We start from the raw sequence: 12,858 nt of genomic DNA on the forward strand, positions 1-12,858 counted from the left end.
AAAAAAAAAGAAAGAAAACTAGGAGACTGGAAAGTTACCGTAAAACACATACAAAACGCGCAGCTGCAAGGGGTTGAAAAAAGGACTCCGCATTTGCCGTAATAAACATGGAAATAAAGCCTAAGAGCTATACCATACACCCCTTTGTTGTGCCTTGAAAGTGGGTTGTTTTGTGATACTGTAAAACAAGATGATTTGAATTAAACGGTTTTTGAGTAGGTTGGGTATGCAGGTATTTCTGAAACCTCAAAACAATTAACTGTCTGTGAAAACGTGTTTTCTAAAAGGTCACCAAGAAGGCAAACTTTAATAAAGTCAAACTATCCAGGCTGAGTGGCCGAGTTTCTGCTTTGTAAACACCCTCAGTTTACATAATGGTGCCACTGTAGCATCTGTGCGTTATTAAAGGCAGCTGGTCAGTGCAAAAGCAGGTTACTTGTGTCAAGCACAGACAGCATGCTAACCCTGAAACAGTAAATAAGCATCTCATCCTTATACTCCTTTTACTGAGTCAACAGGAGCAATGCCACTGCATCAGGGCACAAAACCACAATAAGCCCTTCAGCGCCTTGTTTTAATTGAGCAGGCAATCACCCAGACTACAATGAGCAGCAGTGTGGAAAGCAGGGAGTCACCCCATCCATAATCCAACGCAAGCCTTGGGAATAATCCTGTTTTAAAGTGACCGACTGATAACAGCACCTGGAATAAAACACTGCTGCTGATCCAGCCTTGTTATGCTTTCCAAAGTGAGGCTCATCTGCTCGTGCAGAGCAGCTGTTTCAATGGGGTTTTCTCTTCATGCAATGGTATGGACATCAGGGGAGGGTTAATACAGTAATACATGACTCACATCCTGCCTGTGAAAGGGAAACACTCAGCTGCAATAGGAAATCACTAATCACTAGCTAATAAACTGCGTGGCGCGTGTCCACAGTACTTCCTGCCCAGCAGTCCAGGGACTTGCTCATTGACTGACTCACTGAGACTCAAACACAGGAGGAGATTAAAAACAACTGGATACGAAGGCATGTGTTTAAAGCAATGAGACAGAACTGCCAGTGATGATGATCTTCTTCTTCTTCTTCTTCTTCTTCTTATTATTATTATTATTATTACACACTTTTCACACTGAAGGGAGCAGGGCTACTTGCACTGCAATTATTAGTGATGTTGCCTCTGTAGTAGCCATTCTGTTGCCTCACTGTGGAAATAAACTTTCTTATTTATTCTTATGAATTTAAGTATTACCCTATATATGTGTCCATTTAGTAATATTTAAGCAGAATACATTTTGCTGACTGTAATTATTATTATTATTTTTAAAAATATCATCTATATGTTTAACACAATTATAAAATGCAATACCCTCCTTCTGCTGCAAGTAGCAGGAGACGTATGTATATGGTTTCCAGAGGAGCTCCTGGTCTTACTGTAGTTTACTGTATTATACGCAGTGTTTCTAGGAGCTGCTATCGCAACACACCCTCCATCTTTCTCCACACAACTTGAGCACACAAAGCAGCCTAATAGGACGGCGCGCCGCCCGCCACGTCTGTGCGTCGTGACGCACACACGTGAGAGTGCTGTACCGCTTCAAAATGTAAACACTCCGTTAGTTGTAAGTATAGATAATGTTTTTCAAGTTTTCTTGTTTTTATACGTACGCATGTTGTTAGAAAGCAAAACCAGAACAATAATAACAAAAAGCGATTATACAGTGCATGGTTACGACGAGTTAATGCTGACGAAGTCGTCTGTTAATCATGTTTAATTTCAGTAACGGGATAATTAGGACCGTTCTGCTGCAGGAATGCAATGTAACCCTTAATCAAACTCAGGAGTTTAGGGGAGACAAACAAAGCCACTGAGGAGGAGCCTTATTGCCAATTGTCTTGATGTTGGAAATCCTATCAATAATGATACAATTGTAATAAATGTATAATTTCTTTGCATGTAATTTCCATTACTTTTAGGGGTGAATGAAAGTCTACGTACACGGTAACTAACAGCTTTCTGTATATTGTTGTTTTGTTTGCAATGGAGTTAAAGTGCAAAACCGTATTGAAGTCAAAACTGTAGCGGTTATAGATTACTATATAATAACTTTGGTTAGTCTTCAGTCTTACAGCCAGCATTAGACATTAGTTTTGTATTTGTGTTATTAAAACGTATCTTTATGTTCCGTTTTTCTTTTTTTTTTGCAAAGTATACTGTATGTACTGGATAACATACAGATGCAAGATTGTTGGCAAAAAATCAAACTAAAATACTTCTATTTTTTTATATATATGTTCAGACAAGGTTCAATATCACAGAACGCGGTGATGGATTCAGTTATTAATTGGGAACAATGGAAAATAATGAACGAGACGAGGTGGAAAAACTGAAATCGATGTTTGTGTCGGCATGGCACAATGTACAGTACAGTAAGTAGATGTGTACTTGTGGCTTGTAGTTTATTGATTACATTTAAACAATATTAACACTAAGGGAAAGATGATTTTCAATCAAACCGTTCCCAGCACTCCACTGCATAATCAAAAAACCTGAAACTCGGGTTTAAATTCAGTTAGCTCTTAATTTAAAATACCTGTATACTGCTGCCGTGGAACCGGAAAACAATACACTGCTGTAATTGTTCGATTAATTGATAATTGTTTGCCATTATTACAGGGTGCTTTCTGAAAACACACCTGGCTGTTCTGTGTTGTACGTTTTACAAGTAGTGATCCTTTGTGTCCTGTAAATCTTTCAGGTTGGATACTGAAAACAAAGACATATTTTAGCAGGAATTCGCCTGTTTTTCTCTTGGGAAAATGTTATCATTTTAAGGTCGAAGGTAAGTAAAAAAAAAAAAAAAAAAAAAAGAACAAATTAAAAAAGTTTAAATCTGTGAAATTCTAAACATTTGTGAGACTTGCACAGTGATATACCACATTTTGAACACAGTAGTTTATTTGTTTTTATTTGTCTTTAAATACACCTTTAGCACAAATCTGACGTGCTTCCCCACTTCCCTTCCTCCCAGCCAGCCTAGAAGAGTCTTTAGAGTACATGAGAAAGAGGCTATTCGTAGCATTGCTTAAAGGAATAGTTAGTAAGCATGGCAAATAATGAAAGCAGCAAGAAATAAAATAAGAAAGTATTACTTAAGCTTTAGTGTTTTTACAGGAAGTGCTATAGTGGGCTGCTGTGACAAATGGATGTGAAAAGTGTGGGGCTCACATTGAAAGGAAGAAGCTTGTGAAGCCCTTGTTTAAGCTGTCTTCCTCCTCTGTGTCAGAAGCCTCTGTGGAGAGCGTCGCGGGGAGCTGCAGTGGCGAGGCCTCGGAAAGGGAGCTTGTTATCGGCAGCGTGGTGGAGTTTCGTCGGGACTTTGCCTCTCGAATCTGGCTGACGTACCGAGAGCAGTTCCCTCAGATCCAGGGCTCCAGCTTCACCTCAGACTGCGGCTGGGGCTGCACGCTCCGGACTGGGCAGATGCTGCTGGCTCAGGGCCTGGTGCTTCATCTCTTAGGCAGAGGTAGACTTCTGTGTAAGAGTTGCATATCCAGACTAATCCAAGCGAGAAAGCAGGTTGAAGAAACAGTCCATCGGAATCCCTCTCCCTTCTCTTAATAGAGAACAGGGATGAAAATAAGACTCCTATTGCATAGCAGTTTCACCCATTCCAGGTTTTGCTACAAGCTTGATGAGCCGCAGTGTATTGGTAGTAAGATCAGGTGTGTGGTCTTAAAGTCATGGTGAAACAAGGAGTGGATCAAAGTGCTATGCAACACAGTCTTATTTCCATACCTGGAGAAAGATATTGGGTGAGAATGGGCAGAGAGATTTGCAGTATTAACCCCTGCGATTCCTGTATTCCTTCAAAATAGGTGCGGGAACCTGGAATGTGTGATACCCCAACTTAAAAGCATTCTGCAGGAGAGACAGGAGGTTTTTTTTTTTTTTTTTTAATGAAATCGCTAGCTACTTTCTAAACTGCTAAATGAAGGGATTTGTTTTAGACAGTGAGGGCTGGGGATCGGGACGGGGAGATTTATAGCTGGTTTTGTGCAGTCATTTAGAAAACAATATTTTAACTTAAATGTGTTCTCCCATTTGAACCGACATACGGCATCAAAGAAATTATCGCCTATAAAAGGAACTAATGGCCACTTAAAGATATTTATGGGTCAATCAGATTTTCTGACAGTTTGCAAGGTCATAGTGTTAATGAAATATAACCTGTACCGTCCACCTTTTACAACCAGAACCACACCTACCTGCCCCCTCGGATGCTGATGAAGAGATTGTGTGCGCCATAGAGCTGCACAATTGAAATGCAGTGCTGGGGACAGTTCAGGTCGTCGTTTATTCCCTTTCTTCTTAACAGCACTATTTCCTTACAACTTTAATTAGTCAAACTCTCCTTTTAACAGATAGTTCAAAGAAATATGAAATCAATTTCATTGCTGTGAAAGTAGTTCCCTACGCAGTGTCCTCTCTGTTCTCTGGGTCAGGATTTTCCAGCCAGCTCTTCATTCCCAAGCCAAACTGTATCCCCCACTAAACGGGTAGTGCTTGTATTGCATGAGCCAGGAATCACAGGCTTGCATATTTGCTATAGTCTCTATCCTTCGCATGTTGTCATTACAGACTGGACCTGGTCTCATGCCTTAAAGATGGATGGACTGGACACAGAGTCATGGACCGCCAGCGCAGCCAGGAAGCTTGTTTCCTCTTTCGAGTCATCGTTTCAGGGACCGAAACCCCCAGAAAGCCACACTCGAGCTCCTGGGAGAGTGGAGGAAGCAAGCACCCACCTGAACTGTGTTTATCACCGCAAAATAGTGTCCTGGTTTGCGGACTGCCCTACGGCGCAGATTGGTGTGCACAGGCTCATTGAGCTCGGGCACGCGTCTGGAAAGTCAGCTGGGGACTGGTATGGGCCAGCCGTGGTCGCCCACATACTCGGGTGTGTTCTGATCGCTTGAGTTTGCCTTGTGTTCATAAACAGGTCAGAATAGGGCAGTTGATGCAGATTACTACATTTTGGGACTGGCCCAGAAAAGGCGATGGGGAGCACATATCATGTGGTTAATTAACTAAGAGTGTGTTAACACAGGGATGGAAATAAGACTGCTGTTGCATAGCAGTTTGATCCATTCCTGGTTTTCCTAGGAGTTTAATAACACTCACCTGAGCTTGTTATCTATACACTGGGGCTAATCAAGCCAGTAGTAAAACCTGGAATGCGTTAAACTGCTATGCAATATGAGTCTTATTTCCATCCCTGTGACATCCCAGAGTGATATGATGCAGAAGGAAAGATCCTGAAGCCTCAAACAAATCTTTATAGCTGTCCACGCTTTACCATCTGATATTCACACGAGCTTCGACAGCATTTCTCTCTTGTGTTCCCTGTGGCCTTATTTTTTGCCAGTATAAAAATTCAACACTATAGTTAAGCTAGATATACCTCAAGCCAAGCTGCTTTATCTATATTTAATTCCCACCTCCATCAACGTTATACTTGGAAAAGAAGACCCCTTTTTGAATACTGGGCTCGACTCATCAAGATGCATTCATTAATTACTTAAAGAACCTGTTTAAAAATGTATGTATTTTGATTTATTACGTGTCATTGGGTATTCATCATGAAATGTATTGAGACTACTGCTTAAGAGCCATTGTTTTCCTGAATGTGTAAAACAGTATGCATATCATCAAAACAGGCTTTTAAACATCAGTTAAATAACTCGAGAGTTAACCCTTTGTGAACAGAGCCTGCTCCCTCATAGTAGTACTCGCAAGGAGCCAACAGATGCTGTCATTCCATGCTGTCTTATAGAAACATCTGGATTGATAGTTAAAGACTTACCAGAGGACTGTCACATCTGTGCAGCCTGTTTCTGTACACAGTGACTGAGCCGAATCACTGATTCTGTCCGCTGAGTAACTGTAAATAATGTTAATGCCCTGTTGTTTGATGCATTAGGGTTTTCAATCTGAACCTTTATTTCTCACAGAAAAGCTGTTAAGGAAGCAACAGACCCTGAATTACAAGGCATAACAGTTTACGTTGCTCAGGACTGCACAGGTATGAAAAAACGAGTGTCTTTGGAAGAAGGTTTCCTGGGATTGGTGCCCAGCTTGACCCCCCATTCGAAAGTACAGATACAGCACCATGTTCAATGGGAGTGTCCCTTTAGCATTGCTTTCCAGTAAAGCAGTTAGTTTGCCAGTGTAATATAGACGCATCTTCCTTCTACTTTTCGGTTTGCTTCTTGCCATTCTCAAACTACTCTACAGTTTCTGTAGTTTGATAGCCTGCTCAATATTACATTTGAGACACTACATGTTTGTATTATAAATTCCCTATAGCAAACCTATATAAGAATGCCAGGATGTGGTAATGCTATGCACAGTTTTAGTCTGTGTAGGTTCAGACTGATGAATGATCCTAGCACAACCCTTTTTAAATGCATCATTTCCAGTTTACAGTGCTGATGTTATTGATAGCCTCCAGAAACCTGCTCAGGGCCCAGAAACTGAAACCAGAGTCAACAGAAAAGCTGTAATTATCCTTATACCCGTGAGGCTCGGTGGAGAAAAAACCAACCCGGAATACTTTGACTTTGTAAAGGTACAGTTTAACTAGCATGTGCTGCGACTCTATCTATCTATGTCTGTTATATATATATCCCAATATAATACGCATCGTGATATGCAGGCCGAGATACGATACGTATCACGAGACGTGTTGGGCTACTTGTAGAATGCATAGTAAGATCACATGATCAATTTAATGATGGACTATTATGTTAAAAGGCAAAAATGAAACGAGTCAGAGAGCATGTGTTCACACCAACTATAAAACACACTTACTCTTCATACAAGAACCGTTTGTTGAGTTACAATGAGCTGTGTAGTGCTTTGGGTCTCGCATCACGATACACACCTCTTAAGATACAATACATCATGCAAAGAAAGTATCCTGATTCATCAACACACAGTGAATTCGTGCAGCTCTACCCTTTGGAGGTGACCCATCAAAGCACTCCTCATACCCAGCTAATCTGAGATCAGCCTTCAGCACGGCAAGGCTGCCAACATACTGAAGGGCATGTGCAAGCCCTTCTGAGGTACAGTTTTTTTTCTGTTTACAGGGCATTTTAAGTCTTGAATATTGCATTGGGATCATTGGTGGAAAGCCTAAACAGGCATATTACTTCGTTGGATTTCAAGGTTAGTGTTGGGCAAAGAGAAATCATTGTGCATCATTTTTTTAATAAAGATCAGTAAGAAATGAGTGCATTCCAATTTGGTCTGCACATCGGTTGAAACAGCACTCATTTCATTTGATCTGACCCATCAAAACCAAGTCCATTCGTCAAAAGTAAACCTCCCAAGTTGCAGTTGTAATTGATTTCCATAAGATGTATGCATACTATTCATTTCAGCATAAAGGGATGCAATCTTCATCACCTTCCTAAGTGCTTCTCTTGTGCAACTTGGCAGTCAGTATTTACACATTTACATGTTCCCAGTTTGAAGTGCTGAGTTATTTAATGTCTAAATGACAAGCAATATGTTTTCCCTGTCAGCATGCAGTTCCCGATTGCATTTATCATATGCAAATTCCAGAGTGTAATTGCGTGTTTGTAAAAGTAATTTTCTCACAAAAAAATGAACTGACAGCCCCTTTACTCACTTAAAAAAAAAAAAAAATCTGCTTATACAAGCATATTTGATTATGCATAATTTAATCTGTCCCGCAAAAGAAATCATCCTTCCTGCCTTGCGGATCAGTCAGGGAACTCAAACGCTGGTTGCGTGTTTTCAGCTGCTGCTCTGCATAGAAATGGAATCATATGCATTGTAATAATAAAATGTTTTTTTGAATAACTTGTCTTTTGTTTTGTCCTTGTAGATGACAGTTTGATTTACATGGATCCTCATTACTGCCAGTCTTTTGTAGATGTCAGCATGAACGGTTTCCCACTCGAGGTAATAGAAAATTACAAAGAGGTCGCCCAGTAATGTGAATGTAATACTTTCTTCTAGTATTTAAAGGTTTGAATCTTAATGAGCTTAAGCTCAATTACAAATTACATATAATATATATATATATATATATATATATATATATATATATATATATATATATATATATCTATTCATTCATTCTGTCCTGACAGGTGCAGTTGATTTTAGCAGGAAACAGCGAAACAGTATCTTTGGTGTTCCCTTTATTTTTATCCCGTAGACAGCAGTTCTTCCAGTTATTTTTGGCTTGCTGTTAGACAGTTTTGAAATCCTTGTGAATAGCAAAGCACTGCTTGTGCATAGAGCCAAACTGCAGAATACCTCTGCAGCTGTGTCCTCAAACATCTGAAAATCAGTGCAGACACAACATTCAAAACAGAAACCTTCTGCAAAGAGTCAGCACTACAGCATGTGTCTGCATGTACACTGCTATCAAATATAATATATATACACACACATATATAGCAGTGTGCACATTTATTAGAACACCTCATTTGTCATGTGTATCCTTTATATACCTACCTGCATGAAAACCTCAGGTGTGAGGATGTACATCTTTGCACAGTATCAGTATCAGAGTGTATTTTAAAATACAGACACCAGGCTCCACATTATCAGAGTGTATTTTAAAATACAGATGCTGGCTCCACAGTACCAGGGTGTATTTTAAAAGGCTGGTGTTGCCTGCTCTCTCCATATTTGAGTTTTGTCAGTCAATCATATCATCATCAAAAAAAACCAAAAAAACAAGATCATGGAAGGAATTCTAAAAATACATTTGTCCCCAATTTTACAACTAGGCAACATTGCAGATGATTTCATGAAATACACTTTTCATTGTATTTAATAGAGTTAAAGCAACATAGCGATTGTATGAGAACAGCTGCACAGAAAAGGAAGGCGAGCTTGTTGTGTTCTGAACTTGTTGTTTTCATGTCCCTGTAGTCATTCCATTGTCCCTCGCCTAAAAAAATGCCATTTACTAAAATGGACCCAAGCTGCACCATCGGGTTTTACACAAGAAGTGTACAAGACTTTGCAAAGATCAGTGAAGAAATAGCAAAGGCAAGTACACAGGAATAAATCGGTGTCCTATTTATTAATAATAATATAATAATAATAATAATAATAATAATTCTGTTTACTACCCATGCAGAAATAGTTTTAATAAATGAATTAGTCCTTCTTTATAGTGAGCAGCCATCAGCCAGTGCAATACAGTAGGTTTTGACAGACGTTTGTAAAAAAATAAATCTACGCAATCCAGCAGGTGGCGCCATTTGTCTTCGAATGGGAGTTTTGTTTTTTTACACAGCGCTGTCTGACCAAGCCTGTTCTGAGACACTGCTGTTTTCTGAGTTACAGAGGCAGCTGAATAACTACCATTTCAATACAGTAAGTACCTAATAAAGTGGAAGCTGTCAGCAGTTGTTTAAGGAAGGTATTGTTGTTTTAGTTTGAGTTAGTATTTGATTTGTTCAGTGTTTCTTTTTTATTTGTTAATAGTAAAATCTTCCTATTGATTGCACATTTTCTTGCATGTGTTTTATATTTCACTGTTTTTGCAGGTGCTCAAACACTCGACTAAAGAGAAGTATCCAGCGTTTACCTTCGTAAAAGGCCATGGGCGTGATTATGATTATGAACAAAGTGAATCGACTTCAGAAGGGGAACCCAGGTATCCAAAATACAGCCCAGGAGATTTTGTCTTGCTGTGAGGGTACAGCCGGCACACGACTGTGTTCTTCAGTGCAGAGGACCGAGGAGGAAACTCTTTGGGCCACCTTTTCAAAACGTTTACTCAGTTCTTTAATTCACTCCTGAATTCTTTTTTTAAAGAGGTAAAATGTGTTTTACAAAACCTAGTACTATAATCCAAGCTCCGTTCTGCTCCCTCAAGGTGTTGGATTCTCGTTTTGTAAAATTCACATGATTAAAAAAAATAAATAAATAATAATCTCCTTTTAAAAAAACATCTATTTTGGAAGCGGGTGATTTAAATCCTTAACTTTTTTTTTACTAATGGTCTGCTATGTTCAGAATAAACAGTTTAACATGACATTGTGTATAACTAAAAGAAGCGTACCCTGTCATAAGCCATGTCTGCCTCTTTGAAAATGAAGGCACTAATTGGGATAGTGTGTATCTGCGTGTGTGCCTGTGCGTGTTTGTATTTGTGTGTGTCTGAACTCGCACCCCATTCTGCATTTAAGATGCAAGCTACCCTGTAAGCTGGATTACGATCCACAGGAACAAAATGAAGTGTGTAATTGTTTGTATAAATAAACAGTGGTCTGCTCTCCTCCTCGCAGCATGAAATGTGAAATAAAGAGGCGCACCAAGCTGCATTGTATGCATTAGTAAGTAAGCCTGTGCTTCTCTCGTTATTTAATGGCAAACGCGATGAAGGAATTCTCTGTGGAATGTTTGTAGGCCAACAGGGCATTTTAAAGCACAGTGTCAAAACATCTTCTGTACGCACTTAGTATTAGAAGTGCAGGAAGATGTACAGCCTCTGTGTCCATCACTGATAGCTGTAGTACAGTGTACTGTAATGCAAAGCTCTGCTAGTTAACCCACTCAATTGTTGTGCACATTCATTCATTGCAACAGTGTATATTGGCACCTCATGTATTGTCCCTACACTCCCTTGTTTGCCTATGCTTGTTAAATGAATCCTAGGATGTGCAGGCATTGTGTTCTATGTGATCTTACTAGAATGGAATAGAAGGCATATTTTGAAATAAAAACACACGCACACACATGATTTTTCAGAAGTGCAGCAAAATCAAGCACAAAGTTGGCATTAGTGCTAAATAACTACTACAGCTACGATAGACTATGTTGTAAATGTTGTTTTTCCTGCTTATTAAATTAATAAAACTACTAGAATTTACGTTGTGATATTTGTGCCTGTAAGTTTCTTGCGTTCTTTGAAATTGCACATCTGTCTCCATGTGTTTACATTACTGTAAAAACCATTTTCTCTCCTTGTGTCAAATGCAAGCCACTAAACTTTAGAGAGATGCTGTGCTCAAGTTAGCTCTTTTCTGCAGACACAGTCAAATGCACTAAATTAAAAACTAATCATACGTCCGAACCATTGCTACAGCCCATTTAACCAGCGCAGATGCAAACACACACATACAACTGGCAATTGTGTCTGACAGAAAACAAAAGATCCTCCTGCAGAATGTAATGTTTCCATGGCTAATTTCTCTGATGCTTCTCAGTTTAAACAATGGTTTGTTGGTTTCATACTAAATACAGATTCTTGTATTAATAGGAGCATGGCCTTGGGTTTAGCCATCCAGATGGGAAAAAGTTACTTGTTTGATGGCAAACGGAGCTAAAGAATTGACTCACTGTCTGCAGTGTTATTAAAAAAAAGAATATTAATATGAGGATATAATGGCATCAGTTTAGTTTCATAATCAGTAATGTGGGTTCTGTTTTGGGAAATGGGTAATCAATGGTACATGAAGCATTTGAAATGCAAAGCTTGACCGTGTGTCCTCAGGATTTTGTCACACAACATGAAAGGGCGCTTGTGCTTGGGGGTGCTCTTCTCTGAGGGGATGCTCTGTTCGATGTGTATTTACAGAGATGGATGAATATTTGATTAATGAGTCATGGTCTCTGGAGAAATGTAATAACTGTGCCACTGCACAAAGCCAGCTCCTTCTCTGTTAACACAGCTGCCAATAGTGTGGCTGGCACTGCAGCCCCTTCAAAATCCAATATGTTCCACGGAGGAAATTCCTCTGTTAAAAAGGGATGTGTGAGAGTCGTTATTCTGTGCTCAGCTCTGAACTATTATCTTCCCCAATTTGTAAAGCTTTCTTTTCCTGCGGAAATAAGCCCTGGCACAAAAAGAAAGTTTGTAACTTCTAGCTCTATTTCCAAATGCCAGCGTTTGGGAGTGCAGCAGCACTGCTTCAGAACAAACGGAGATCGTGGTTACAGCTCTATTGCATGACCTGCAGTGCATATAATACTGCATTTTATATTGGAACTGTCTAATGATTACAAAACTAAACCTGCACTGTCGGAATAAAAATAAAGAGAGTAAAAGTCATGCCGTTTGAAACAGCATGACAAATAATATCTGAAATGAAGTAGAGACTCATGTAGTTTGGCGTTTACACGTGCATTAAAGCAAAACACTGCTACATTTACAGTGTATCAACAAAGGAAGCTAAAGACATTCTAATACAAACAACGCAAGGACTTCTTGTTAGAAGTTTGGCTAATTGTAGTACGAAGTTTCTTTTCATTATTTCTGTATTAAACTTCTGAGTTGCATGTTACTAGCTTTGAAATATTATATTTTTAAAGTGTGTGTGTGTGTGTGTGTGTGTGTGTATATATATATATATATATATATATATATATATACACACACACATACACTTTTCAGGTTTGCTTTAATATTTATATCAAATGGAAATGATGGTTTTGTGGTTATATTCGGCTGTAATCAGATATGATTCTGATGCTAATTTGAATTTGGCGCTGGCTGTTATAGAAACTTTTGTAATAGTTAAAAAAAAAAAAAAGAAGTCCACTCCTTTAATACAGTATGCTTCCATAATTATAGTTTTAAAAGAGAGCTCTCGTTTGGGCTTTTAAAGATCGATTAGGTATCCGGAACTCTTATGCCATTGAACTTCACGTTGCACTCGCATGAATCAGGGTGATTGAAACGTGGAGAGGCAACGCATCCAGTGAAACTGTCTAGTTAAAGTAACAGATTTTTCTTTTTTACAACTGCTGTTTTGCATTCTTGTCCTCAACAGTAAACGCCCATAAATACACCGCAGT

The 12,858-nt window shown here is 39.1% G+C and overlaps 1 protein-coding gene across 5 annotated transcripts; it reads left to right on the plus strand.

Annotated features, from left to right (window-relative positions):
• The first annotated feature begins 1,539 nt into the window (after nucleotides 1-1,539).
• On the plus strand, nucleotides 1,540-10,938 carry LOC121331264 (cysteine protease ATG4C-like). Of its 5 annotated transcripts, XM_041278538.1 has the most exons (12): nucleotides 1,562-1,621; nucleotides 1,977-2,001; nucleotides 2,300-2,429; nucleotides 2,759-2,842; nucleotides 3,287-3,526; nucleotides 4,642-4,960; nucleotides 6,015-6,085; nucleotides 6,483-6,631; nucleotides 7,155-7,233; nucleotides 7,919-7,995; nucleotides 8,980-9,099; nucleotides 9,603-10,938. In XM_041278538.1, exons 3-12 carry the CDS (start codon nucleotides 2,354-2,356, stop codon nucleotides 9,750-9,752), a joined length of 1,365 nt encoding a protein of 454 aa, XP_041134472.1. In that variant the 5' UTR covers nucleotides 1,562-1,621; nucleotides 1,977-2,001; nucleotides 2,300-2,353; the 3' UTR covers nucleotides 9,753-10,938. The 5 variants fall into 5 exon arrangements, with proteins under 5 accessions (XP_041134471.1, XP_041134472.1, XP_041134474.1 ...); XM_041278537.1 differs by lacking the exon at nucleotides 1,977-2,001 and having other exon boundaries at nucleotides 1,540-1,621; XM_041278540.1 differs by lacking the exon at nucleotides 1,562-1,621 and having other exon boundaries at nucleotides 1,628-2,001; nucleotides 3,290-3,526.
• The last annotated feature ends 1,920 nt before the right edge of the window (nucleotides 10,939-12,858 follow it).

The sequence above is a fragment of the Polyodon spathula genome, chromosome 18 (assembly GCF_017654505.1).
Source record: "Polyodon spathula isolate WHYD16114869_AA chromosome 18, ASM1765450v1, whole genome shotgun sequence".
NCBI classification, from domain to species: Eukaryota; Metazoa; Chordata; class Actinopteri; order Acipenseriformes; family Polyodontidae; genus Polyodon; species Polyodon spathula.